At 42.6% G+C, this 24,887-nt stretch overlaps 1 protein-coding gene across 2 annotated transcripts in view; it reads left to right on the forward strand.

The window, feature by feature from the left end:
- The window catches only part of slc1a6 (solute carrier family 1 member 6), a 149,942-nt gene extending 125,582 nt beyond the window's left edge, over positions 1–24,360 (forward strand). For both annotated transcript variants that reach the window (XM_041204598.1, XM_041204599.1), the window contains 5 exons: positions 2,779–3,089; positions 15,465–15,698; positions 15,860–16,054; positions 19,753–19,887; positions 22,228–24,360. In XM_041204598.1, the coding sequence (XP_041060532.1) occupies positions 2,779–3,089; positions 15,465–15,698; positions 15,860–16,054; positions 19,753–19,887; positions 22,228–22,426 (1,074 nt within the window). In that variant the 3' untranslated portion in view covers positions 22,427–24,360. The remainder of the gene's footprint in view (positions 1–2,778; positions 3,090–15,464; positions 15,699–15,859; positions 16,055–19,752; positions 19,888–22,227) is intronic.
- Positions 24,361–24,887: the final 527 nt, after the last annotated feature.

Raw genomic sequence — 24,887 nt, forward strand, 5'->3', positions numbered from 1 at the left:
TCCTTTCAAGTGAAGCAGTGCTTCCCCCAATTTGGTCTACTACATTCGCTGCTCCCAGTGTGGTCTCCTCTACATTAGAGAGACCAAACGCAGACTGGGTGACCGCTTTGCAGAACACCTTCGGTCTGTCCGCAAGCATGACCCAAACATTCCTATCACTTGCCATTTCAACACACCACCCTGCTCTGATGCCCACATGTCCATCCTTAGCCTACTGCAATGTTCCAGTGAAGCTCAACGCAAACTGGAGAAACAGCACCTCATCTTCCGATTAGGCACTTTACAGCCTTCCGGGCTTAACATTGAGTTCAACAACTTCAGAATGAACTCTCTCCTCCATCGTCCCCCCTTTTGGATCCCCTTTTTTCAAATATTTATTTTTAAAATTTTTGTATATTTTTTCCCACCTATTTTTATCATTATTTTTTTAAAATTTATTTCAATTTTTATTCATTGTTTTATCCCCACCTTTTTCCCCAGCCTATTTTGATCTTTATCCCCACCCCTTCCCCAACCCCACTAGGGCCATCTGTCACTTGCTCATTCTGCTTTCTATTCTTACTGTCACCATTAGCACCTCCTTTAGCCAGTATCACCACCATCAACATCCCTTCAACCTTTTGTTTATGACATCTTTTGTAATCTCTCCTTTGCTTCCACCTATCACTGGCCTCCTATCCAGCTTCACCTGTCCCACCCCACTTAAACAGTATTTATTTCACCACATTTTTACTTCTTTTTAGTTCTGAAGAAGAGTCATACAGACTCGAAAAGTTAATTCTGTCTTTCTCTCCACAGATGCTGTCAGACCTGCTGAGTTTTTCCAGCATTTTTTGTTTTTGTTTCAGATTTCCTGCATCCGCAGTATTTTGCCTTTTTCACCTCACTATCTCACTATTTCACTATTGGCTGCAGAGCTTTCCACTACCTCCATTCTCCATTCTCTGAAATTCCCTCCGCTCTCCTCATGTCCCCCTACTTGCTTTCTTTCTCCTATCCTTTTTAACTACTTCTCAAACTGTATTTTCTATGTTATCAATCATCTCCCGTAATTTCCTTCCCTTGGCAAGGTGATACACCCTTCTCTTCCTACTCTGAAAAATCTCTTGTGATATTAAAGTACAGAACAATAAAGGTGTTGCAGCAGTACTAGTACTGATAATTGTAGTAGTCATTGTAGTAGCCATGGATTAGTGCATTAAAAGTAGTGCTAACCAAGTAAAATAATACAACAATACCTGCCACTAGTATAAAGGTAACTGTGAGTCTTCCACCAATTGAAAACAGAGCAAGAAGATCCTGGCCTTGAAATTACACCATGGAGAACTAACGTACAGAAACTTAATGCATTCATCTTAAATGCCTACCTCTGCTATTTTAATAGCAGCAATACTCAATTACTTCAAACACTGTCCACATCACAGGGATCTTTCAGGGAGCCACAAGGGGCAACATGTAACTTTGCTGCATGAAGAGTGTCACTGATTTTTTAAAATTCTTTCACGTGATGTGGGTGTCGCTGTCTTGGCCAGCATTTATTGCCCATCCCTAATTGCCCTAGAGAAGGTGGTGGTGAGCTGCTTTCTTGAACTGCTGCAGTGCCTGTAGTGTAAACACACCCACAGTGCTGTTAGGGAGGAAGTTCCAGGATTTTGATGATTTCAGAGTTCAGTGATGGTAATGCCATTGAATGTCAAGGGTAGATTGTTGGATTCTCTCTTGTCAGAGATGGTCATTGTCTAGCACTTGTATGGCACAAATGTTAAAACATTAATTAGTTTCCTATTCACATTCCACTAGAGTGCAATGAGCACAATCTTAAAACCCAAAGGACTTAGCAGTTCCCCAGATACTCCTCAGGAAACTTGTTCCAGACCCAAAAGCCTTCATTTAACCTCAGCATAGCTAGCCATTACTATGTTTAAATCATCATCAACTTGCTCTCTGAAGGAGCTATGGCAGGTAAAATGATGTCACTGCAGAGTGCCAGGTATAGATATAAGGTGCACAGATGGAATGCAGGGATACATTTCCTTTTAAAGAAACTATCTGTAGCACACTAGAACAATACTTAGCAGTATAAGGAGAACATAGTGCCCTCTGAAACCAACTCTGCACAAACACTCTCCTCAACAGGTTAAATCCCCTGAGGTTCAAATAGGCAAGAGGAGGCAAATTGTAACAATGGAAGAAGTGGAAGTGGCAACAAGGCATCAGAAGAGATGAAGCCAGAAAGAATGGCAGCAGGGTGGGTGTCAGTGGTGAGGCAAAACTTGCAAGTATGGCATGAAGTCTGTTAAATCAGGACAGAAAATTCATGCCATAATCTCAGCATGTCTAATAGTCGATGAAAAAAGTCAACTTTAGAAAATTCCTGAGAAAGCAAGAAATGATGCTATTAAGTATCTGATTAAACAAGAATTTAAGAGTGGTTCCAGCCTACCTTATCATCTGAATCCAATTGTTGATGACCCACCCAGCACCAAATGTGTTTTGAGAGTCCATGCCACTTGCTCCCATCTTCCACATCTGAAGCTGATTTCCAGAGAGGCATAATGTCAATTATTTTTGCTGGTCCAGCATTATGACTACAGAACCAAGATGGGTAAATGGAGTTAAGATACAGATTAGTCATGATCTAATTGAATGGCAGCACAGACTTGGGCTGAATAGTCTACTGCTTTCCCACATTCCAATGTAAGAATGAGGTAAATGGGAAAAAGTGGACGAAATGTAAATCACTGAATGGTAACACTCATATTCCTTTGTCTTTTACAGTACAAAACAAATTATGGCACACGAAAAATCATGAGACCTACATCATCACCCATCAATCTTACAACCAGCACTGAACCATCCATGATGGAAAACATAACTGATGCGATCAGAAAATTGCAGGAGTTGATGCTTGATGAGGAGGTTATTCCAGTTGCTGGTTCATCCAATGCAGTGAATGCACTGGGTCTTGTGGTCTTCTCCATTGCATTTGGTCTTGTAATCGGCAACATGAAACAGCAAGGACGGGCACTGAAGGAATTTTTTGACTGTCTTAATGAGGCCATCATGAGACTTGTTGCAATTATTATCTGGTACGTTTTAATATTGTGGTTTGTTTTAGAATTAGAATTCAGGGGCTATATTTGGTTAGCATCCAAAAATGGGCACGGGGATTACAACACAGGAGTAGCCCATGCCCGTTGAATGGGATGCACACAACATGCTGACTATTCATTATAATATTTTCTGTGTTCAGCCAGAATTTCCCATGCTATCCATTAGCTGCATGCATCAGCAGGAGACCCAATATTGTGAGTAACTTGCACTTCTTAAAGCTAACCTGCACTTCCTAAAAGAGCATTATGGCTGCAGCAGGTGCGGGGAGTCGTTCTACAACTGAATCTGACCTGGGAAAGAGAGAGAGAAATGCTGAGCATGGGAGAAAGCAGGCTCCCAGGTTTTTGCATGCTGTACTGGAGGTCTTGGTGGAGGAGATGGAAGGGAAAAGATATTCTGTAACCTCAGGGGCAGAAGGCTCTCCAGACACATAATGAAAAGGCCGTGGGAACAGGAAGCTGCGAAGGTTAATACCAGATGTGCAGCCCCAAAAATCTGGATGTAGTACCGCAGGAAGCTTAATGACCTCACATGAGTGATCAAGGTAAGTGAATGCATCTTCAAATGCCACATCCTACCAACTGTACTACTAACCTCAGCCATGGTTCAAATCACCCCACCCCATCACTCACCTGCTAGTGATCTCTGTCAATCAGGATTCATATCCAACACTGTATGCTTCACCTTATACTTACATATTTTACACAGTTGCAAGCCTCACACTCACAGCTCACAACTTGCATACGATAGCAGTGACAGCGATATCACCCAGATTGCATGTCACTCATTGACACAATTTCCTTTCTCTTGCAAAAGAGGATGGCACACCGGAGGCAGAAGGAACTAACCGGAGGGGACAGGCATGCCTGCATCTTCTATCCGCCTAGAAGGAACTGTGCTGGACATTATTGTAAGGGCTATTTCTGAGGCTGTGGCCACAGGTGGGGCTGAATCCATTGACGATGACTATATCCTCATCCCTAATCTTCCTTCACATATCCCATTTCTCCTTCATCCCTAACTCTATTCTGACTCTCAAGCTGCAGGAGATGTAAACATACACTTTTTTACTTCTCCCCTCCCATCCCCACACTTGTCCCTTTTTCATATCTGATGCTGAACAACTTCAACCTGCTCAAGCAGTAGGTCAGTGAAGATGAAGGAACACCATCACTTGATTCCACACTCTGAGCCACGGTTCAGGTACTGACACCTGTGTAATTTGGAGAATAGAAGTGGGGTCTGCACATGAGACTCTGGGCAAAAAAGTTTACTGCAGCCAGGGCAATTGGAAAGGAGAGCACAGGTGCTAGCTCACCAGACAGTAAGTTAACATACTAGTTCTGCTGAAGAGGACTCCGATGAGAACTTTGGGGAAGGGATACAGAAAAAGACTGAATGGCTGATGAATGTACATATTGAAATGCTTGTTGCATTGGGAACCTCCAGAAAGCCTGTGTATGCTATCAAAGAGCATGGAGGAGTCCAGCACCAACTTGGCACAAGGCTTTGCATAGTTTGGAACCTAGCTTTTCCAGCATGGAGCGGATGGCCAACTCTATCAACGCACTTGTGGAACCAACTATGATGCAATGACTGACAGTCGATGTGTCATCTTCTGTTGCAACACCCAATGTCTGAGTGCTGCTGTGGAAGTGCAGACTGCTTGCATTATGATTCTAGATACTAGTGTTCAAAGGGCTTGCAAGGTGTCACAGCTGTCCAGCAATCTGTTCTCCAACACGTTACTCGGATTGCTGAGGCACCACCCTCGAGAATGGCAATGGCTCTGTGAAGCACAAACCTGCTGTTCTCTCTCTGGATGACATATTCATCCTCCCACCACTGTCACTCTGTCAGCGCCCTTGCTGTTACCTGTCAGCCATCCAGCTCAGCCAGGTCTTCTAGACCCCCAACTGCTCAAAGTCACAGTCCAAGGCCATCCGCAGTATTCTTCATTGAAAGTCAGCCGCCTTCCACCAACCCTGCTGCAGCCACTGGCGTGGCATCCCAGACAATCCCTGGGACAGGAAAAGGCACACGGAAGACAAGTGCTAAGGAATGCACAACAGTGATTGGTTTATTCTTATATGCATGATTTAATTTATAAATTTGGATTGGAATGTGTGCTTTCTGTTGGATTTTATTTTTGCATTTTGACTAAGATGACAATGTGATGGTCAGTGACTGAAGGAAGGTAAGGTGTATGCGACAGTTGGTAATAAGGGAATTGGGGTTGAGATTGAATTGGTATTGCCATTGAGTTAGTTGTTCACATACAACTTGGGCAGAGAAGGGCAATCTAAGTTGCAGCCTTCCCTCCTCTTCTGCTGCTATTGACTCCTCTTCCTGCTCTTTATACTCTTGCTCCTCAGTGTATCACCACATAGGTTGTGGCAAGGGCTGTTTCCTCATGAGGTTGCGCAGCATGAAACATTCCAAGATAAACCTGGAGACCCACTCAGTCAAGTACTGTAACGCTTCTCCAGAACACTACTGATGCAGAATTATTGCTTCAGCACACCAATAGTCTACTCTATTAGATCTCTTGTGGCACCCTGACTCTTGTTGTATGCCAACAGCATTCATGTCTGTGAGTTGTGAACCAAGTGAGTCATGAGCCATGTCATCAGCAGATAAGCCTTGCTGCTCAGTTACCATCCTTTGGTTTTGCTATGGTGCTAGACATACAGCAGGCACAGAGGACTGCCACAGAATGAATGCATTATGACTGCTGCCAGGAGAGCAGACATTGGCCTGCATGGTGCAATGCCTGTGGTCACACACCAGCTGTACATTCAGAGGGTGGAATCCTTTCCAGTTCAGGTACGTGGCAGAGTTGACTTGATACATATGCAAAGCAATGGACATGCAGTCAGTGGCACCCTGCACCATGGGGAAGCCCACAATCCTTGCAAACCATCATGTTTACTCTGACTGCTTGGGGCCGATTTTAGCTGTGTGTGCAAATGAGTGAGTTTTGAATGGGTTAAAACCGGGCCCTTTCTCTGTGGCAAGACAAGATTAAGTTATATTATCTATCCTCACATGGAGAGCCTCAGTGACCTCCCTTACACAGCAGTGCACTGCAAACTGTGATGTGTTGCTAATAACTCCTGCAGCAGCCTGAAAGGAGCTGGAAGCATAAATCTTCTTTGCTACAGTCATCTTCACAGGCACAGATGATGCGATCCTTGCCCTGCCCTGAGGTTGGAGTCGTGGCTGCAGCAATTGACAGATTTCAGTGAGGACCTCCTCAGAAAAGCATAGACATCTTGAACATTGGACATCCCTGAAGTTCAAGTTAGGGGAATTGCACCGTGAACACCCTGGGCAGAAATGGCCCTCTACTGAGAGCCTTTCTACCCTTCTCCTCCTCCTCCTCCCTCTTCTAGCAGCTTGGCCTGCTCTGTGTGACCTTTGCTCACTCATGTATACATTCCTTTTGGCCATCCATGTCTGGAAGCAAACAATTTGTGCACAAACTGTGGAAAAAGAGGTATTTCAGGATCAATCAACCTTGTCCTGTAGACAGTTGAAACTTTTCATACATCTGTAAAAACATACAAAACTTGTCAAATGGCAGCAATAGCCAAAAGAAATAATCCCTGTTAATAATTCCCTGTTAAGTTGTTGATGATCGCTTTGTGTAATGCTGGCTGGAGGGCTCTTTCATGCTGATGAATATGTGTTCAGCTGTAGGAGGTTAGAAGAGGGTCTAAGCTGGAGCGCTGAGCCCCAAATTTGCAGTGTGTGCTGACTGACGTCATGAACTGTCTGCACTGCACATTGCCAATGGGCATTAGGTGTGTGTGCAATACTAATATGGTTTCACAGCAGAAATATGCTGCATGGCATGGCTGCTATTTTGGAATCTGAAGGGGTTTCACAGCACTCAAATAATAGATGCTACCAAGCCCAATTTCACCTCCCGCCACCCCTCCACTCCATGTCTGGTAAGTACTGAATCTTTGGTAGTATTAGAGCTTCTTAGTTTAATGCTATAATTAAGAGCCCTGTGTATCCTGTCTAGTTACACCAGTTTACCAAGTAGCTGAAGGAAGAATCTTGGGCAAGGAACAATTTTCCAGTACCTTGAGTCCCAATACTACTTCCTACATTATCCCCCAGGACTGACAACAGACACTTGATGTATCTGTGCAAATATGGGCTAGAGATTTATACTGAGAGCCAATTTTAAGTTGCCAGTTTCTAGATTTCACAACAGACAAATGGTTCGTTTATTAAATTTTTTAGCTAGGACGGCAGGCTGACTTGCATTGCTGCAAGGTGCTACAGTAGATTCCTTCCCACCTGCCTCAAATGTGTGTCCCAGTAACACAGTGAATGGCTGCGTGCCACATCTGAAATATCAAAATTCCCCTGACCCCGATGTATAGGTCAAGGCACACCTAAAGTTGGGGGGGGATGTGATGGGGGGCGTGGGTAACAACTTCCCCTACCCAACAAAGGGTTTACCACAATTACAGTTCACAGAAAAATCTAGACCACAGTTTTCAGGATTGATGTTCGAAAATATGTCTGGCAGGCCTGTCAACTATAATATTTTGATGCAAGCAATCTGTACAATGCAGACGATAGAGGCTCAGTCACTTCTTGGACCTACATCTGCCGGGATGTTCAAAGCCAAATAAGCCTCTGTTACCCTTCCTGAAGCTCTCCATTCTTCCCCAGAAAGATGGAAACTCAGCTCTTATAACTTAAACATGCGCTGACATCCAATGCGTTCAGAGCACTTGTATAAACAGATGTTAAGTTTCCACATATTGTAGCTATTCCTTCAGAAATTGTGGATCTAATGTGCCTTGATGTGATCTAAGAGAAGTCCAACTTCACAGTTTTATCCGATTGGACTATGGCCGGAATTTCCCCTGAATTGCCCTAAGTGCGGTGGCAGGCATGAAAAAAGACATTTTTCCTGCCAGCCACAAGGGTGAGTTTTTGCGCCATATCTGCTTCAGCCTCATTAATTATATACCCACAGGAAACGCACCTTATTGCTGGCGGGCAGCCTCTGAATCGCCTGCCACGCCATTACCTCACTGTTTTCTCACTCCAGGTTCCATATCTAAACTGCAGCCACACACACAATTCTCAATGCTTGCAGCCCAGGACGGCTCCAGTGAAGACATAGCCCCAAAAGCCAAGAAGAGTTCAGTGACCTGTCACTGGAATGCCTTTTGGAGGCTCGCCATGATGTCCTCTACCCCCACTCTGGCCACAGGAGGTCCAGCAATCTCACCACTCCGGCTTGGCTGGCAGTGGCAGTGGTGGTCAGTACCAATGCTGCACAGTGCAGAAAGAGGATGAATGACCTCATCCATGCCACCAGGGTAAGTCAATCATCTCATCACTATAAACTCACAGACTCACAAGCCAATTGTACATTCACTGGCATCTCACTTTATTGCCAGCTCAAGGGACATCAACACTCTATCTCTCACACATCCTCACATCTCCATCTGACCTCCTCTTCTGGAGACTGCCTCCTCAGCCCTCACCTTCTTGAGGCCTCTTGCATAGATCAACATGTGCTCCCCACCCACACCCTGGGATAACTCCCTGCCCCACTACAGCCTTTGCCCTGCAGCCTCTTCACTGAGGCCATTTCTCCCCCTTCTCCAAGCAACCCCTAGCCCTGCAGCCATTGAAAAGCCACCCCCGCCTTCCCACTAGTCTGATAGGTTAGAGACTTGCCCATGAGCCTCCCTAAAAGAAATGGGTGCTGCCTGCGAAGCCTGGCACTGATGACTGCACATGTGGCCCAAAGCATGGTAGGCAAACAGATCTCAAAGTCCAAAGCGAAGTGCAGGTCGCCAGGTGCACATCACTTATGTACCGTTTGACGTGAGTTCATGATCCAGCTTGGGGCAGGGTGGGGGATGGGGGGGTGGGACAATTCCAGTGAACAGGGTTTACAATGGGATTCTAATGTATTGCAATTAGCTTCCCAATGTGCAGTGGCAGGAAACCCAGCCTGCAGATAGGTGGAGGAGACGATCACAAACTGGTTTTATAACTATGTGAAACCGATTTTTGCAATCTCCCGATATTTTCCACTCCCGCCCGCTATGGCGCCCACCACAAATGGGAGCACAAAATCCTGGCTTATCCTAATGAACATCTGGGCATGTGCTCCTGCATTGAAAACTAAGCATGCACTCACAGTGTTCAATGACAGCCAAACTGGAAAAGACAGCTTAATTTAAAGAGACAACGCAGATCAACAAAGCGAAAAGGACAAAATATGTCACTGGATGGAACATCAGTAGATGAAATTAATCAGGAGTAAGTGTGAATCACTGTACATGGAAAAAATAGGCAACAGATATAGGATTGGGTATAAAGTAATTTCTAGAAATGTCCTGGCTACAATGAATAAGATTGGAATCATAGGAAGGCAATCTAATGGAACAGGTCAACGGAGAAGCGTTGAAGGATAGAGTTGTTGACCACATCAAAGGCTGCAGCGGGTTTGAGGAGGAATAAAACACTCTGGTCACTTGCACAGACATAGTATTTTGTGATTTTGAATAGGAATATTTGCTGGTGTGCTGTGGAAGGGGTGAAAGCTAAGTTAAAGATCTACAAACAGTAAAAGAGATGCAGGGAGAGTGATTTGTTCAAAAACCTTGGAGAGGAAAATAAATTAAGAGATGGAATCCTAGTTGGTGCAGACATAGAGGACAAGCAAATATTTTCAATGAGAACAGTGGTAATAGTTTTGAAAGGATGGAGTACAGTGCTTAAAGGAGAGATAGCTGTTTATGATGTCAGCTAGTGTGAGGATCAAATAGGGAAATTCAGTGATCAGGAGTTTAATAGGAAATGGGTTGCATTTGAGGCATCTTGAGTTTTCCGCTCCAGAAAATGGAGGGGTTGCAGAGATGTGGGCACAGTGACGTGTGTTCAAGCGCATGTTTCCAGTGCCCTTCATCCTTGATTCCTTGGGAGGATGAGACCTGAAAGCATAGTGTGTTTGATGTTTGCCACTCAACTCCTATTGGATTGCAGTCATATGTCTGTTGGTATTAATTAGTTTCTGATAGACTACAGTGTGCCTGAAAAGAGATTGCATTTCCCATTATTCTGCTTCAGTTAGATTCTTATGTGTCTGATACTTTTTTAATTAGTCCTATTAGACTTCAGCCTAAGATAGATATAACAGAGATCCTTTCAGGGGCTACTTGGGAAATCCAGAGTAGCTCATCAAGCCTGCTCCATCCAACATCTATGTATAACTATTCTATCATGGACTTCCCTCCCACACCAATTATTAATCGTCTACTTTAGAGAAGATTAGTTTCTTTCCTCTATTGCCCCCGATTAAAAAAGTGAAGCAATGTTGTTAAGTATCCCTGTAATCAGACCAGGTCCTTTTAAACATGCCAATTTAGACTGAAATCATCTACCTTTTCTTATTCTGTTGGGGGTATAATGTTTTTGTCATCTACAACCTTGGTCAGGACTTCCAAATGTTGTTCTTGTTCTCTAGTCCTATATTCATTGGGCAAGATAAATAGCTTATTCACTTCAAGATCATCTTTCATTAATTTTGAGGACATGTATTATGTCCTTTTCCTCAATCTTTTCTTTAGTAGAAATGAATGTAGATACTGGAACCATTCCTAAAGGATTGAGAAGGTCATCTGCAAAGTTTAAAAATCTAGTTTTTATTTATAGCACAAAAACTGAGAGAAAATAAGCTGGGAGAAAATAAAGCCTACAAATGGCAGTAAATTTGGAGAAAATTGGTTTTTATTTTGAACAGCTCTAAGACTTATGAAAAGAAGCAGGCAATGAATGAGGCACAGTTAAACGCAATGACAGCTCCTAATTTTTACATAGTTCATACACACTACTTTCATGGGGTCTTAATGGCAGTTCCAAAGTTTCTGGCAAGCGTATGCTCACAGCAGTTGCATTAAGCTCTATTTGCCAAGTTTGGTTTTCCTGGAATCTAGTCTGAAAAACATTTTCTCTGTATCCACTGAGCCAGCTGGTACACTGAAGATGTAAGAAGCAGCACAGCTCAAGTTCAGAGAACGTTGAATGGTGACAGTTCAATGTGTGAGGATCATATCATGCCAAATTAGAAAGGGCAGTACAAAATGCTTAAATATTTTTATATATAAAAATCCTAATGGTTATAAAACTAATGTTTCTTATATTGAGAAGTGTTCTGCATCTAGTGACACATGAGGCAGATAAAGCACGTGCTTATGTCTGTTTCCATAGCTAGATTTTCCTGGAACAGGTTGCCAGAGGCAAAACTTAAGCTGTGTCATTTCACATCAAGCATGGCTAATCAGGAGACCCTCGTGGTTTTACCACCTGCCAGAGGTGTATTGGAAGGATTTGCAGTTGTAGTCGTTTGGTAGTACAGAACTTCAGTATTGCTGAAAAAAGAGATATTTTTGTCAATGCTTTTCGACTTGCACTCATCAGGACAATTCACAAGAATACCAAATGTAAAGGGAACAACAATTTATACTATATGTGAAAAGCATGCTGATTGGTTGGCAAGTGGATTCTGATTGATAAAAGCATTGCATGGAGAATGCACCAGTTAATGGTGACAGACAGTTAACTGCCAAGCATTGTTTGAAATTTAAACCAGGCAACTTAACTCTGATTGATCAAGGCATTGCCCCGTGGAATGAACCTGTGAATGGCTGTCACTTATTTTGTTTAGCTGAAACAGGCACAATGTGTGTTGATAGCCAACCTGTTTGGCCACATTATAAACACAGCTTCCATGGCTATGAAGTCTTGGAGTAGGAATCAAACCCAGAAATTCTGGCTCAGAGGCAGGGATGCTACCCACTGCGCCACAAGACCTCCCCTGCGTTTCACTGCGTATATTTTGAAGGATCATCTCTATCATTAGTAACTTGAGTCATGGGTTCTGAAATGTTTAGTCTGATTCTCTTCTTACTCCCAACAGAATCCCTGAAGGCCACTGTACAATTGGATAATGCTTTTTGCAGATTATTGGATTTAATAATCCTCTCAATATGCAACAGGCTGAAGTAGTTCCTCAAACAAGAACAGCACAATTATTATCAATCTAGCTGTGGTCTCCAAAGAAAAAGTCTTCCTGGGCCTAGCAGATTGTAGTGTTTATTAACATGTTTAAACGTTCTTCTTGTTTTTATGGTATTGTTCCTCCTTTTTAGATTCCCTGCCATTCCATAAACCTTGCAAACTGATCAAATTTTTCACTGGCTGCGCATCAGCTGAAAGTGACTAAAGGGCACACTTTCTGCTCTCAATTGCTTTAGTCCCAGCAGATCGGGGGTTATCACCTCTGGTCCAACTATCCTACAACTACAGTCCTCCCTTTGGCTGCTCAACATGTCTATGCATGCTGTGCATTGTCTTTCCACACCAATTGGACAGCAAATAGATACTTTATTAACAGACTAGATTTTCTTGACTGTCAGACAGTTTTTTCGTTAAATTCAGTATTTTAATTGCGAGTTAGTGAAAGTGCTCAAAGAAAATTAAAAGAAAACATAATTTTTTTTGTGTGGCTTTTCTCGTGAGTTGCTCGCAGCAGTGCCCTGGAGATGGTTCTTTAATTCCTGGAGCTTCTGGACCAGCTGACCTTTGGCTACCATTACCAGCAGAAGTAGTAAGAAGGAAACATGTTAAACAGGCTTTAAGCAATATGACAAACAATATCAACAAGTGAAATTGGCTTTACTTTCAGAATTTGACATTGAAAGTTGGTCCTGTGATGCATACACATTTTGCAAATAATGTCATTGTGAACATTGTAGCCCATATCATCTCAAAATGATGCAATACATGCCCATCTCCAAATCCTAAGGGGCAACAGAATTCGGGCTTTTTAAAGTTTATATAGAGGAGGCAGAATCAGATCTTACTGGTTCACCAACCCAGAAAGCTGTAAAAAGCAATTTTAAAAGTCTCTAGCCATTCTTTACTTCAGGCAGCATTTAATGGGTGGCAGGGTTTCCCATCCGCCACTGAATAAATGGGCAGGGGACACACCCCCCCTGCTGCATACAGCAGACGTTTAAGTTTCTGAGGAGCATTAATTAGCTGGAGGTGAGCCTTCTGCCCCTGTATGGGGAGAAAATCCTACCTGCTAGAGCTACCGGCTATCTAATTGGCAGGAGGAAGTCGCCATCGGGAGCAGTGGCCACTGCTGGGCCTGCAACCAGTCCTGGACATCGAGGAGCCAGGAACCAAAAGCAAGGTGAGTACATGGGTACATTGTGGGGGGGGTCTCAGCAGGGCCAGGACTGGAGACCTCTGGAGGGCGAGGGGGGCCCATCATCACAAAAGGAGGCCCATGAAGGAGGCACCCCACTGTTGTACAGTGGCCGAGTTATGTTATTAATGATAGAGTTGAGCTGCAGACATTTCTTTGGTGGAAACATTAAATTTATTTACAATGTACTCAGCAACCACACATATGCTTTCAACTCCAACTCTATCTCTACACTGACTCCTGAGGTAGCCCGCGCTACTCTCCTATTGGTTACTACAGATCATGTGATCTCTCCTAACAAGTATTATTCATAAAACTACATTACACACTAAATAAAACCGTAATTACTACACCCACCAACCATCCCACCCAGCAAGCTGTAGTGCTGGGCATCCCCAAACTGCTTCATCCATCCACAAAATTGCAGCCAAGGTGGGAAGTGGCCCTTAAGTGACCATCCACTGGCCACTTAAGGGTCTCGGTTGAGACAAGGGTGGGAAGGCCTGCAAACCTGCCCATATTTAGGGGGCGGTGTGGGGTGGGGGGGAATGTAAAACTCTGCCCTTCGTTCCCAAGGTGGAATCAACCTGGTCATTCTTAAGGCTTCGCGATCTTTATTGAAGTAAGGTGACCAAGACTGCGCACCAGTAGTGGAATTATATGCACCCCGATCTTTCCCCAGAGCTGAATTCAGAGGCAAGGGCCCATTTAATCAGGCAGGGAGGTGCAGGACGGATCAAGCTCCAGTGCAGTACCAGCAGTGTTCACCGCTCCTTGTGGCACTGCCAGTACTGGAGAGCTGCCAGTCTCTGATTGGCCAGCTGCTTCCAGGGGCAGAATTTCCAACCTGCTCAGGCCTAATTTGATGGGAGGCCCAACACTGCCCAGGCAAGTACCTGATTCTTACAAAATGTTGGGTCTCCTGAAAATGTTCAACATGGGTTCCCTCCAGTTTTTCAACCGGTGTACGTGAACTCTGCCTTGAAAGTTAAATTCTACCTATGCTTTAGCGTTGTCCCAACTCATAGGTCTGACATGGGTAATTTTAACTTAACTCGCCAGTCTGGAGACTGATGGGATCAGGTGGAATGCTGATTTTACAACCTGCCCTATATTTCCGTCTGCATTAGAGTAAACTCGGGAAGGGTGTAAAATCTTATATTTTTTTCCCATCCCATCAGCCTTCCAAAAATCAGATTAGGCTAAAATTTCCACTGGTCATTTTACTGAAAGGAATTAGCTCATGTTATCATGATTACAGATAATGACGACCCTTTAAAATATAGACCTGATGTAACTTAGCACCATCACTTCATATTTCTCTTTAGCTTTCAGTGCTGTATCCTGTAATGTCTCTTGCAGATTGCAAAGATAAATTTTGACTGCAGGTGGGTTTTTAGTTGTCTACCCCAGTGGAGGGCATCCACTGATTGACCAGAAGCCCTGACAGGAGGCTCAGTCCATTTTAAGGACTAGGTCTTGTTGGCCTGGGGTTGGCAGGCTGTAGATGGAAAACAGATCTCCTAGACAATCTGCTGGCCCTGAACTGCTGCCATATTGGGCAACCTAGGCCATAAGTAAGTTGATCTGCGACAGTCCATCCTCGGAGACGGGAGGCACCAAGTGCAACAGCAGCCTAGATTTCTCTGGACCCCAGAGGAGCACTTCGATCCCCATGGTGCCAGAAAAATAAATTAAAACTTACCTCCTGCGTACTTCTTACACTGTACCTCCATCTAATACAGGGCAAAGCGTACACATTACATGCTCCACCCAGTGTTGTCTTAAAATATCTGTCTGGGTCCCGTGTATATCCTAGGATCCTGATTTGCATACTACAAGGGCCAACCGCCTAACTCAAGTCCTTTATCCAATGGAAGGCCCTTCCAAAGCTGGTGTTGACTGGAGCAGGAATACAGGAATGGAGTGGTAAGCTCTCTCCCATCATCTAGAGTTGCCACCGTCCTGGCTCCACCCAGTGAAAATCTCCATTGTGTCCGTTTTGTACTGTTTACAATCATAACCAAACTTGGCTGGGATGAGGTACTGCTAGGCTGAGGAAATGCTGTGTCTTCTTCTATTTCAGGTATGCCCCTATAGGTATCCTCTTCCTGATTGCAGGCAAAATAATGGAAATGCAAGACCTTACCGTGATGGGTGGACAACTGGGGATGTACACTGTGACGGTGATAATTGGGCTGCTAATCCATGCACTCGTTGTCCTGCCACTTCTTTATTTTATAGTCACCCACAAGAATCCCTGGGTTTTTATTGGTGGAATATTGCAGGCCTTGATCACTGCACTTGGCACTTCATCCAGGTAAGACTGTCCATCTTGAATATAACCTGTTACCATTGAGAAATCTTTGTCTGTCTGCATCTCTCTGATCCCCTCTGCATATCTTTCCATATGCCCCTCTCTTCCTCTTCTTCTGTATCTCTCACTATGAATTAAATAGTTTAATCTACTTATTTTTGCAGCTCAGCAACTCTCCCAATCACCTTTAAGTGTCTAGAAGAAAATAATGGTGTGGACAAGCATGTCACTCGCTTTGTCCTTCCTGTTGGAGCTACTATCAACATGGATGGCACAGCCCTCTACGAGGCCCTGGCTGCCATCTTTATTGCACAGGTCAACAATTATGACCTAAACTTTGGACAAATCATCACTATCAGGTAGAGTACTAGAGGGAGTTGAATTGAAATCAAAGTTAGTCCAATCACAAGTTTTCAATTTAGATTCAGCTTTGCAGTTTACTAACCTTTACGGCTAACACCTTTTTAATTTGTTTTGTGCACTAATCTGTATACCATGTGATTAAGAAATTTCCAGTAAACTAAGTAAATGTAACAAACATAATAAAGCTGTTTACATTGTTTAGAAAAAAATGTAGAGGAAGTTACTTCCCTAATTATATAACTTACTGAGGACATCAACTTACACAACTAGGTCACAAATATAAAAGAGTTGATACCATTCAAAGGGATCTAAACCGAGCAGATGAACTAAGAAATGCTCAATGTTAGTGTGAAGCTGTTGCTGACATTATTTATCAAATACTGGGATACATTAAGATATTTAGTCTGAGTTTTATGAGGTTCTTCAATTTCATATAAAGCTAAAACCTGCTGTATGTTCATCACGTGTAAAATTTAATGGGCTTGTGCAGAATTCACTTATTCCGTGATTTCTTTCTGTGTAATGAACCAATTGCTTTGAGGGTACAAGCACTGCTTCATTCTACAGGTGTTTACTCTGCATTCTTTCACTTCTTTCTGATTATTCCCTGAGCCTTCAAAACCATTGATATAACTGCAGCAATAACCTGAACTAGCCCATTAGGAGCAGTGACATCTGTACAATTCCTCTGAATGGTTCAGTAGGATCCTAGACTTGTGGATAGAAGCTACAGATGGTCTATGAAATACCAAAGATGTGAGGTTGGATGAGCTAGAATTTTGTAGCTGGTCTTGTTGAGCCAAATAACCTTTTCTTCTTATCTTTCACCTTTCCTGATGTTCATATATGTCTGCATGAGTGTTAATCAGTAGAATCCGCAATTATTTCTATAAGTATAATTTGAGTAAATTGGATCTACTAAAAATGTAATAAGCACACACAGTAGTTAAGGCACTATTTATTTACCAACACTATTATGTGGTATACCAATTTTATTCTGTGCTTTGACCCTCTGAGGCCAGTGTAATCCTTCTCTATGTGTGCTTGGTTGATAGTGTACCTCTTCTGTTAGGGTTGTCATAGGGAGAGATATAAGCAGTCTCATCCTCTGTGACATTGATGTGCTGGGTCTGATAGGTTGCCTTGGCTTCTGGATACCAATGACTTCTATTATTTCACAGGAGGCTCCTGTTGGTGCAGTGGATTTATTGGCTTGGATCACAACTCTTCCTAAAGAGCCCTTATCCAGCCTTAGTTGCCAAAGGATAGTAGTATTGTTGCCTTACTTGCATTTTGGTGTGGGAGAAAGTACTTAGTTATTGTGCGGAGTGGGTTCTATCAGACCAATCATTAATCATCATTAATTATCATTAATTTTACAATTACTAATTGTGATTCACAAGTACCAAAGACCCACACTGATTACATGTGAAAAATCCCCTCTCCTGTACGTGAGCTTCCCTTTATCTGTATTTGCAGGTGACAGGCTGATATCATTAAGACCTGAAATTCCAGTGGGTTGGAAGGTGGAATATAGGGAGACACCAGACTGACCAGGTTTTCACCCCATGTAAAATCTGGCAAAGATTGCTTTGTGGGCATGCGTGAGGGGGTTCACAACTAACCCAGGAATTCAGCCATTATGGGCTCCCTAGAAAACAAGAGTGACAAAGAGAAAGGCACCAATCTTCAATACCCCTTTTCTTTCTATTGGAAAGATGACATTTTTAAACATCCTTATATCTTCAGCCCTTTAAAGGCCTCTTGTTCCCTCCACTGGAGGGAGCAAGAAGCAGTAGTATTTTGATAAAGTAAATAAGTAGAGGCTATTTCCAGTGGCAAAAGGGTTGTTAACCAAAGGACACAGGTTTAATGTGATTGGCAAAGAAACCAGAGATGAATTGTGACATGGAGAAGCATTTTTTAACATAGTTAGCCTTTGAAACATACAAGGCCCTGGGGGGACTTGATAGGTCAAACACCAGGAGGATGTTTCCTCTTGCAGGGGAGACTAGAACTGGGGGCCACAGTTTAATAATAAGAAATCTCGTTTTTAAGACGAAAATGAGGACAATTTTCTTCTCTCAAAGGGTTTTTAGTATATGGAATCCTCTTCCTCAGAAAGCAGTTGGAGGCTGGGTCATTGAATTTATTCAAGACAGATTTTTGATAAACATGGGAGTCAAAGGTATTGGGGGGTCAGGCAGGAACTTGGAGTTGAGACCACAACCAGATCAGCCGTGATCTTATTGAATGGCGGAGCAGGCTGAAAAGGCCAAATGGCCGACTCCTGTTCCTAGGGCCTATGTTCCTATGATCTGGAATATACAGCCTGAAAGGCTGGTGGAAGCAGATTCAATTGTAAGATTCAAAAGAGAATTGGATAAATACTTGAAGGGAGAAAGATTGCAGTGCTACAGGGAAAAAGCCAGGCAGTGGGACTGATTGGAAAGCTCTACCAAAGAGCCAGCATGGCCACAATGAGTCAGATAGCCCCCTTCTGTTCTGTAGTATTCTCTGATTCAATAAGAAGAGTATTGTTCTGATTTTCCAGCCAGCAGTCAGGACAGTCACCTCTGTTGCACCTACAAGTGCACAGGCTGCTGCCCTTCCAGCTTAGTTGACCCAGATTCCAGGAGGAGTTCTACTTCAATAGCCGCAAGTGACCTGGGCCTGAATCTTCTGGTTGGCGTGTGGGGGCGGGTCCCGCTGGCCAACGCATAAAATGACGTGTCATTCAGATCTTCAGTTCGGCAGACACGCACCGGAGTCGATTGCGCGCCCATCAAACTATCAAAGGCCTATTAAGGCTATTAATAATCTAATTAAGCTGGTTGTCTGGGCTGCCCATCCAACTTTAAGGTTGGCAAGCAGACGAAGAGCCTAGGTGGCCTTCACATTTATCATGGAACCTCATTCATGGGCGTGATGAGATTTCATGAAGTGTTTATAAACTGAATTGAAATGATTTTTAAAATTCATTGACATGTCCCAGCTCATGTGACACTGTCACATGAGGGGACAAGTTTGAATAATTTCTTTTTTCATTGTTTAAATTTTTTATAATCAAACTAATTTCCCTGAGGCAGCTCTGTGGGAGATTTCGGTGCTCTTTCACGCACATGCGTGAAAAAGCACAGGCCCTGACTCAGCCTCTTCCCCCACCCGCACAGGGAGCGCTCAGCACTTTGGCTGTGTGCCTGCGCCTGGTCCTGCTCAGCAACCACCCCCCCCCCCCCACCCACCCCCAACGGGGACAAAATTCTCCCCCTGATGTATCACAGTGCTGCTCTTATCACCAGAGCAGGAACCATGGTATTTTGGATCTAAGACATAGAAGTTGCCATGGGAACTGGTAAGAATAATCTTTCAAATTTATGAGTTCCTTTCACCCTCTATGCGTATTGGAAATAATGGATCTCTCTCCCTCAAAAGAGATGTTGGCTCCCTTGAAAGTTTCAAGAGTGAGAAAGATAGAGTTTTATCAGGTAAGTGTTTCAAGGAATATGGAACGAAGGCAGGTAAATGGAGTTGAGGTGCAGATCAACCATGAGTTAATGAAATGGCAGAACATGTTTTGAGGAGCTGAATGGTCTTCTACTGTTCTAATAAAACTTCTAATAATTTCAATTGTGTGAAATCTTTGTTCAGCTTGAATATGTTTACAGTCTCTGCTTTCTTTTTTACCATATAGTATCACTGCAACAGCAGCCAGCATTGGAGCTGCAGGAATACCACAGGCTGGTCTTGTTACCATGGTGATAGTGTTGACATCCGTTGGACTTCCCACGGAGGACATCACCCTGATCATCGCAGTGGACTGGTTCCTGTACGCAGGCTCAGTATTGTTCTTGCCTTTTAACATTACAGTGTCTGAACTAAATTATTAATTATAAAGATTTAGTGAAGGACTATTCAGTATTCATTAATTGGCTTGAAGATTACTTAATATTAGAGAAGGTTTTGTTTACCTAGCTGAACATAGCAGTTAGGGGCAGAGATAGCCGGTGATTTTTTTGGAATGCAATTTAGTCTAATACATTTGAGCTTGTTTATTAAACTCCAAGTACCCCATTCAGGGAATGGAATATTACAATGATGCCGATTTGACATTTGAAAATAGATTGTACTCAAAAGACATTTTTATAATACTTATATGCAAATCAAATGCTGGAACTTTATCTCAGCTTTAACCTGAAATCTTGTGCTCCAGAACTAGCTGTGGCTCTAGCCAAGCTGTTCTGGCACAACTACAATACTGGCATCTACCTGACAAAGAAGAAAATTTCCCAGGGTCGACCTGTTCATAAAAAAGACAAATCCAATCCAGCCAATTATCATTTCATTAACCTACTCCCAATCACCAACAAAAGTGATGGAAGGTGTAATGAACAGTGCTACCAACAGTACTTACTCAGCAATAACCTGCTCACCATTGCTTAGTTTGGATTCTGCCAGGGCTACTTGGCTGCAGACCTCAGTACGGTCTTGGTCCAAACATGGACAAAAGAGCTGAATTCCAGAAGTGAGGTGAGAGTGACTGCCCATTACATCAAGACAGCATTTGATCAAGTGTGACATCAAAGAGTCTCAGTGAAATTGAAGTCAAAGCAAATCAGGGAGAAAATCCTCCACTGGCTGGAGTTAAACCTGACACAAGATGGCTGAGGTTATTGCAGGCCAGTCATCTCAGTCCCAAAACATTGTTGCAGGAGTTCTGCAGGGCAGCCTAGAGTCAACTATCTTCAGTGTTCCATCAATGATCTTTCTTTCAGAAGTGTGGATGATCACTGGTGATTGCTCACTGTTCAGTATATTCAAGACTCTTCAGGTATAACGCAGTCCGTGTCCTCAAGCAATAAGACCTGGGCAACAGCTTAGGCTGATAAGTGAAAAGTACCACTCATGCTACACAAGTCCCAGGCAATAACCATCTCTGATAAGAGAGGGTCTAACCATCTCCCCTTGACATTCAATTACATTACCATCACTGAACCTACCAAGGCTCCTTCAACAGCACCTTCCAAACCCATGACCTGAAAGAACAAGGACAGCAGACACATTAGAAAAACGCCATCTGAAAGTTTCCCTCAAAGCCACACACCATCCTTACATGGACAAATACTGCCATTCTTTCATCATCACTAGGTTAAAGCCCTGGAACACCCTGCCTTAACAGTACTATAGGAGTACCTTCACCACACAGATGGCAGAAGGCGTCTCACCACCACTTTCTCAAGGGCAATTGAGGATGGGCAATAAATGCTGGCCTTGCCAACAATACCCCCATCTCATAAACGACTAAAAAAATGTCATTATGTGATAGATTTTCTGGCACAGAAATTTGAACTATGGAACTAATGTGCTGTGACCTTACCGTGCATCCAAAATATAATAAACTAGTGGAATCTTTCAGGGCCAGTCTAACTGATTATAGGGAGCAAGCTCCCAGCCTGGATTAAGCCTCCCATTGACAATTCTTCAAAGGCATGTGGTATATCCTCTCAAAGGGCTAAAGCTGCAATTCAAGGCGGTGGCAGTTACAAGAAAAGATACAAGAAATAGTGCAGCATGAGCAAAGAACCATCACATTATGTGATACAATTGTGGAGCTTCTCATTCACAAACTGCACCAAAGGAGTGTTTCCTTGTTTGATAGTGAACTGTACTCTCCCTGCAGTAGAGCTATTGGGAATGCATAGTGAATTAAGCTGAAACGATCAACAAGAGGATCCAATGTTCAGATGATCTGGGAGCAGACAAACAAGTCTGGGCCCCTGTAAAATCCACAATGGTAAAGCTACCCAGTATTTCTGAAGTGGATGGGTATACATGCCACAAAGTTTCCTTTCAACCTGACACCACATACAAAGCTAAAAGACTGCAATCCAATCTGTTGTTTTTGTGATGAAGGTTTTTATCCCCTGATGGCTGGTCTCATGGATGACATCAAAGGCCAGAGTATTATCTTCCGTTGACGCCCTGAGAGATTATTCTCCTGATGCAATCAGTGCAAGATTATCAGAATTTAATTCACCAATGTATTCCTGGGGATAGTGGCCATTCTCTTTGCGCAGGCTCACACAAAGAACATACAACTCTATTATTCAGCAAAGGTTATCAGGTTTTCCCGGAAACTGGGGAAATAAATGCTGCTTTTATTTTTCAGGGATCGTCTGCGAACTACCACTAATGTGCTTGGTGACTCATTGGGAGCAGGCATTGTGGAGCACCTGTCAAGGCATGAACTGCACGCACCAGATGCAGAAGTTGGAAATTCTGTCATTGAAGAAAATGAGAAACCTTATCAGCTCATCTGCCAGGAGCATGAAAACCAGAAGCAGTTGGATAGCGAGACTATGATGTGACCCTGAGACTAAGACAGGCTCAGAACTGTAGAGATAAATACATACCACCATGTAAATTGTGTGTCTGTGCATTTCTAATTAAACTAGTCAACAAGGGAATGTCTAAAATAGTCTACATCAGCAAGAAACTCACAAAGTAGGGGCAGACCTGTATGCATGTGTATCTCCATGTGTGTGCATGTATGAGTATTCATGTATATATGGGTGTCATTGTTTGTGTGTACATAATGTGTGAATCTTCATGTATGAATGTCTCCACCTGTGTTTGAATGCCTTTCTTTGTAGGTCCGCATTATTGTGATTATAGACATGCATACATAAATACATAGATAGACGCACACACACACACAAACACACTTACATACACACACACACACACACATATATATGTAGTCACACACACACACACACACACACACACACAGATACAAACACACATATTGACATAAAACAGAAGGGATATCAGTTTGAGTGTGCATGTGTCTCCACGTGTGACAGTATTTATGCATATTCATGTGTACAGGTCTCTGCATGTGTGTGCCTTTGTACATGCATGTATGTGGAGTTGTCTAACTAGAATTTTAAACCAGGTAGATGCCTCAGTAGCACTTTCCTAGTTGGGACAAGATTTTATTGTGTCCTGAGTGTAGTGAAATTGTAAATATGTTTCTGATTTTGCTATACCCGATACACAGTGGAAATCATCTCCCATTGTCAGAAAAGGATTCATTTTCATTAGAAATACTTGATGAAGAAAAAATTCAAAGGGACAGTGAAAGGACCGGGAAATGGGATGGTAATAGACAGCTCTGATTTGCAGTAACAAAAACAATGAACTGAAATAGTCTCCGTTCTGAGATTTCTACAATAATATTGTGATGTACTCCTGTGTCAAACTGGTTACATTTTGCAAAGTTTTAATGTCTTGGCAGACATCTAACAAGGAACTGATTTTCTTCATCTGTTGCAAGTCATGCCTAAAAGGTTAAGATATGGTGCTAGATCCATTTGAGTGCTGAGATAGATTTTGATTTTGTGCTATAGTGTAAAACGAATGATGACAAATCAGCAACCTGTTTTGCATCTCTTCCAATTTTTATTTCCATTGAAAGGCAGAGGAAACCCTGAATATCCATTTACAATGGCCATTAATTTCTGCCTTTCTAGACACACTGTAAGAGGACGAAAGGGACAAGTGAAGCCTCAGATCAGCGCTCACACATTTTAACATGAAACTCCTGCATTTTTCCAAATGGGGAAGGGTTTCCACATTAATTAGGCCAGAAATGTGGCAAAATGGAAGTGACTCTGAGGTCCTGCTAAGAGGCTCTGTGTTTCAATATCTCCTACATATCCTGTCCCATTTCCGAGACATTTCAGCTGGTCTGGCCTGAAAGCAGGAAGTCTGTAATATCTCTCCTTTCACAAAATTACTTTGCCCCAATTATTATGTTATTTGCCATCATGAGACCAGAGAAATAAAATAAACTAAACAAAATAGTATTAACTAGTTATTGTAGCAAACATACCTTGATTCATTAATCAGGCAGGGTGATGCAGACACTTAATCTTCGGGAAAACCCTGATAATAATGTAAAAGTAGATCCTTTGAGTAACTGCAGCTACACAGCATCAATTAGGCACGTTGAATTGTGCGCACACTTATAGCATCAGTATGCAGAAGGGTAGAAAACCTTCAGATATTCTAAAAATAACATTTCCAAATTTTCAGATGTTCTCATTGTCAGATGATGTAAAATGTACAATATCTGTTATGTATTTCTAATTTCTAAATGATATGTGGCATAAGATCAGAAACTTGTACTCAATCCAAACAAGACATTGTACTTCCGTATCACTGACTGAGTAAAGTCTCCTCCATTACGCTGGTTTTGGGTGTGCATCTTGCTACAATTAAATATGTAGTTCCTACATACATTGTGCTTTTTTTTAGCATTTTCAGATTGATCCTATCTTCTATAAGATTGTTCATAGCACTCCATTTGTTTCTAATGACTTTTAGACTAATATCAAATTTCAAAAGCACTGAGACATGGGAAGACCCTAGCACAGGAATAAGCTATCACTATTCACCTTGTTTCTTTCTTTCTGTTACAGTGGCACAGCGAGAGTTACTGTGAAACCTGAGGCTTTCTGGAAGGATACAAGGAGTTTTTTTTTTAATTGTTAGTTGTGGGCATTTCTCTCTCCAAAGTGAAATGTATTCATCTTATTCTTTTAATATTGATCTGGAAGTTCTAGGTATGATTTGCTGTTCAGGATGGCTATGAAATTAACTCTGTTTGAATGGTAACTAGGATGCAAAATGTTGCCTGGAATTTGTGGAAGTTTTGATGGCAAAGTGTCAGCCTTCACTTATTATCACTCTGAATCTGACCATAACTTCAGTGTTTAGCACAAGCACAAACACAGAAACCCTGAAGTTGCAATCTCTCATTTG

The sequence above is a fragment of the Carcharodon carcharias genome, chromosome 14, assembly GCF_017639515.1.
Source record: "Carcharodon carcharias isolate sCarCar2 chromosome 14, sCarCar2.pri, whole genome shotgun sequence".
NCBI classification, from domain to species: Eukaryota; Metazoa; Chordata; class Chondrichthyes; order Lamniformes; family Lamnidae; genus Carcharodon; species Carcharodon carcharias.